Source organism: Alosa alosa, chromosome 16, assembly GCF_017589495.1.
Source record: "Alosa alosa isolate M-15738 ecotype Scorff River chromosome 16, AALO_Geno_1.1, whole genome shotgun sequence".
NCBI lineage: Eukaryota > Metazoa > Chordata > Actinopteri > Clupeiformes > Clupeidae > Alosa > Alosa alosa.
The window spans coordinates 114,243-119,242 of NC_063204.1; the positions used below are offsets into that span (position 1 = coordinate 114,243).

The 5,000-nt window shown below is 45.5% G+C and overlaps 1 protein-coding gene across 1 annotated transcript in view; it reads left to right on the plus strand.

The window, feature by feature from the left end:
• The first annotated feature begins 2,038 nt into the window (after window positions 1-2,038).
• Window positions 2,039-5,000, plus strand: part of LOC125309796 (protein CASP-like) — a 5,405-nt gene continuing 2,443 nt past the window's right edge. Inside the window, exons 1-2 of the mRNA XM_048266911.1 lie at window positions 2,039-2,123; window positions 3,372-3,474. Of these exons, the coding sequence (XP_048122868.1) occupies window positions 2,075-2,123; window positions 3,372-3,474 (152 nt within the window). The 5' untranslated portion in view covers window positions 2,039-2,074. The remainder of the gene's footprint in view (window positions 2,124-3,371; window positions 3,475-5,000) is intronic.

Below are 5,000 nucleotides of genomic sequence, written 5' to 3' on the forward strand. Positions count from 1 at the left end.
TCATTCAATCGGCATATCATGCGCTTCATGTAAATGCTTATCATATCATGTGCTTCATGTAAATGCTTAGTTTAAGGGAAACAAGTTATTGAAGACTTCCAGACTCACCAGTTCCATGACACAAAGGCGAAGACCACTCGTCATATTCTGACTCCATGACAACTCGTCATAATCTGACTCCATGACCACTCGTCATATTCTGACTCCATGACCATTCTTCATATTCTGACTCCATGACCACTCGTCATATTCTGACTCCATGACCAGTCGTCATATTCTGACTCCATGACAACTCGTCATATTCTTGTCCATTTTCCAAATCACAGTGGGTGCAGCAGCCCATGTCAAAGTGCCCTCTCACAGTTTATAAATGGTCAGTAGTGGGAACTACTGTTGCCTTCATGATTTTGCTTTTAAACGTTTCTTAAAAAGGAGATATCGATTATCAACAATGACAAGCCAGCTGGAACCTGCCGCTCTCTCTCTCCATTTTGTGCCCGCTCAGACACGTTCCCAATTAAACAGAGTAGCTTAACGTTCAAGTTCCCAATTAAACGGAGTAGCTCAACGTTCAAGTTCCCAATTAAACGGAGTAGCTTAACGTTCAAGTTCCCAATTAAACAGAGTAGCTTAGCGTTCAAGTTCCCAATTAAACAGAGTAGGTCCAGCGTTCAAGTTCCCAATTAAACAGAGTAGCTTAACGTTCAAGTTCCAAATTAAACGGAGTAGCATAACGTTCAAGTTCCCAATTAAAATAACGTTCAACTTCCCAATTAAAATAACGTTAACGTTCAAGTTCCCAATTAAAATAACGTTCAAGTTAGATCTGTTAATGGTAATGTTCAAGTTAGATATCTAAGTCTCACAAAGTATCATCCTGCTGTTTTGACATTGTAAACATTCTCTAAGAAGAGTGAAAAGCAGTTTGCAGTAACGCTAACCACAACGTCGTCTATCACAGCAAAAAATATGCTCGGCCTATGATAACTTAATAAAATGCTCAGCTATGATAACTTAATAAAATGCTCAGCTATGATAACTTAATAAAATGCTCAGCTATGATAACTATGCTCAGCTATGATAACTATGCTTGGCTATGACGTGTTGGTTGGGTCAGTGACATGTCGGTTGGGTCAGTGGGTTGGGTCAGTGACATGTCGGTTGGGTCAGTGACATGTCGGTTGGGTCAGTGGGTTGGGTCAGTGACATGTCGGTTGGGTCAGTGGGTTGGGTCAGTGACGTGTCGGTTGGGTCAGTGGGTTGGGTCAGTGGGTTGTGTCAGTGACATGTCGGTTGGGTCAGTGACGTGTCGGTGGTCCAACTGTATTAAAGTACAATAACGACACGTGTGTCTAAGATGAAATATGCATCATCGGCGTTGTGTGTGCTGCGTCTTGCGGCCTAATGGCTACAGTGTGTGTGTGTGTGTGTGTGTGTGTGTGTGTGTACATGTGTGTGTGTGTGTACATGTGTGTGTGTGTGTGTGTGTGTGTGTGTGGGTGTGTGTGTGTGTGTGTGTGTGCGGTGTGCATTGCACGTCCCTAATGGCGCTGCAGTGTGTGTGTGTGTGTGTGTGTGTCGGTCATGATGTCTGCATTCTATAAGCTGCAGTGTTATTATTATTGTGCGGTGTGTGCGTGCATCCTAATGGCTGCAGTATTATTGATGATGATATTATATATAGAGTGCGTGTCGTCTAATGGCTGCAGTGTGTTATTGTGTGCGGTGTCGTGCATCTAATGGCTGGTATTATTATTGTGTGTGTGTGTGTGTGTGTCGGTGTCATTGCATCTAATGGCTGCAGTGTGTGTGTGTGTGTGCGGTGCATGTGCGTCCTAATGGTTGTAGTGTGTGTGTGTGTGTGCGTGTGCGTATGCGTGTGCGTCCTAATGGCTGCAGTGTGTGTGTGTGTGTGTGTGTGGGTGTGTGTATGCGTGTGCGTCCTAATGGCTGCAGTGTGTGTGTGTGTGCACAGTGCGTGTGCGTCCTAATGGCTGCAGTGTGTGTGTGTGTGTGCGTGCGTCCTAATGGTTGTAGTGTGTGTTGTGTCCTGCAGGGGTCAGACCTGACCAGCATGGACATGATCCCTGAGCCAATCAAGGAGGCCACAGCACTCTTCTCAGGTGTGTGTGAGTGTGTGGGCGGGGGGTCCATTGGTAATGCCACTTATATTGTGTGTGTGTGTGTATGTGTGTGTGTGTGTGTGTGTGTGTGTGTGTGTGTGCATATGGGCATGTGTGTGTGTGCGTGTGTGTGTGTGCATCTGGGTGTGTGTGTGTGTGTGCATCTGGGTGTGTGTGTGTGTGTGTGTGTGTGTACATCTGGGTGTGTGTGTGTGTAAAATTGTGTGTGTGTGTGTGTGTGTGTGTGTGTGTGTGTGTGTGTGTGTGTGTGTGTGTGTGTACGTGTGTGTACATCTAGGTGTGTGTGTGTGTATTACATCTAGGTGTGTGTGTGTGTGTGTGTGTGCATCTAGATTGTGTGTGTGTGGGTGTGTGTGTGTGTGTGTGTGTAGTAGTAGTAGTAGTATTATTGTATGTCGCATTGTAATACATCTAGGTGTGTGTGTGTGTGTATTACATCTAGGTGTGTGTGTGTGTACATTCTCCCATAATGATCTTTATCCAGCTCATCCTAGATCCCAACATTCTAACGTGATAATGTCACATTTATAGCACAATATTAACATATAAGTCTAATATTAAGTTGATATAAACAGCCTTCATTCAGCGATAGCTAGACATTTCTATTTACAATTTAAAAGTGAATTATGGGCCTGGTAGCCAGTATGCTTATCATGTGTGTGCATCTGTGTGTGTGTGTGTGTGTGTGTGTGTGTGTGCATCTGGGTGTGTGTGTGTGTGTGTGTGTGTGTCTGGGTGTGTGTGTGTGTGTGTGTGTGTGCATCTGGGTGTGTGTGTGTGTGCATGTGGGTGTGTGTGTGTGTGTGTGTGTGTGTGTGTGCATCTGGGTGTGTGTGTGTGTGTGTGTGTGTGTGTGTGTGTGTGTGTGTGTGTGTGTGTGCATCTGGGTGTGTGTGTGTGCATCTGGGTGTGTGTGTGTGTGTGTGTGTGTGTGTCTGTCTGGGTGTTAATATTATTATGTGTGTGTGTGTGCATCTGGAGTGTGTGTGTGTGTGTAATAAATTAATAATAATAATGTGTGTGTGTGTGTATATGTGTGTGTGTGTGTGTGTGTGTGTGTGTGTGAGCATCTGGGTGTGTGTGTAAGTGCATCTGGGTGTGTGTGTGTGTGTGTGTGTGTGTGTGTGTGTGTGTACCATCTGGGTGTGTGTGTGTGTGTGTGCATCTGGGTGTGTGTGTGTGTGTGTGTGTGTGTGCATCTGGGTGTGTGTGTGTGTGCGTGTGTAGGGAGCTCACCTCAGGTGGATCTCCCCCAGGGTCAGATGGACTCTCTGCTGTCCATCATCTCTAGCCAGAGAGAGGGTTCGGCTCAGGACAGGGAGCTGGAGGCGTGGTATGCACACACATCACACACGCTCACACACACACACCCACCTGGTCTTTTACCACACACACACACACAGACCTTTGCACACACACACACGCCCACCAGGCTCTTTTGCACTACACCCACCTACACGCACACGCAGGCCTGGATCTTTTACCTGGAGCCTCTTACACACACACTACAGACATCTTTTACACATGATAAACATACTGGCTGCCGGGCACACGTATTGCACACACACACGCTACACACACACCCTTCTACCTACCACCTCACCTACACAACAATACCCCCACCTGGCTATACACACACACACACCACACATGCACACACATGCACATGCACACATGTGCACACACACACACACACACACACACACACTGTGCACACACACACACACACCATCTACACACACACACACACGTACGCACACACACACACACACACACATGTACACACACACGCACACACACACACACACACACACACACACACACACACACACACACACACACACACACTCAGCACACACACACACACACTCTCTCACACACACACACTCTCAGCACACACACACACACACTCTCAGCACACACACACCTCCCACACACACACACACACACACACACACACACTAACAGCGCACACACACACAAACACAAAAACACACACACTCACTGAAACAAACATATGAGGGGGCGTCTGGGCCTTAATTCAAACTTGGTCTTACACACTATCATAATCTTTTTACCACTATGCTCATGCACGCACTATTATGGTCATTTTACATGTATGTATGAGAGGGTATAGTCGTGTATGTGAGAGAGTATAGTAGTGTGAAGGGTATAGTAGTGAATGTGAGATATAGTAGTGTGTGAGACTATAGTAGTGTATGTGAAGGAGTATAGTGTATGTGAGAGGATTTGGTAGTGTATGTGAAGTATAGTAGTGTATAATGAAGGAGTATAGTAGTGTATGTGAAGTATAGTCGTGTATGTGAGAGGAAGTATAGTAGTGAATGTGAAAGAAACTGCTAGACTGTCTCACACATACTGCCTAATGCTCTCTCACATGCTACCAAGCTCTCTCACATGCACTACTACTCACTTCACATACACTGCTAACTTTCTCCCCCTTGCCTATACCCTCTTGCTACTATACTCTCACATACACTACTACTCTTTCTCTCTCCACTACTAAAATACATGCACTACTATAGTCTCACATACACTACCAAGCTCTCTCACATACACTACTATGCTCCTTCACATACACTACTATGCTCTCACATACACTACTATGCCTCTCATACATACACTGCCTTGCTCTCTCACATACACTACTATACTCTCTCATACTACCAAACTCTCTCACATACACTACTATAGTCTCTCACACACACACCATATGCTCTCTCCCCTTCTGCCAAACTCTCTTAGCACACTGCTATGCTCCTTCACATACACTACTATACTCTCTCCTTGCACTACTATGCTCTCTCACATACCGACTATACCCTCTCTCACCTT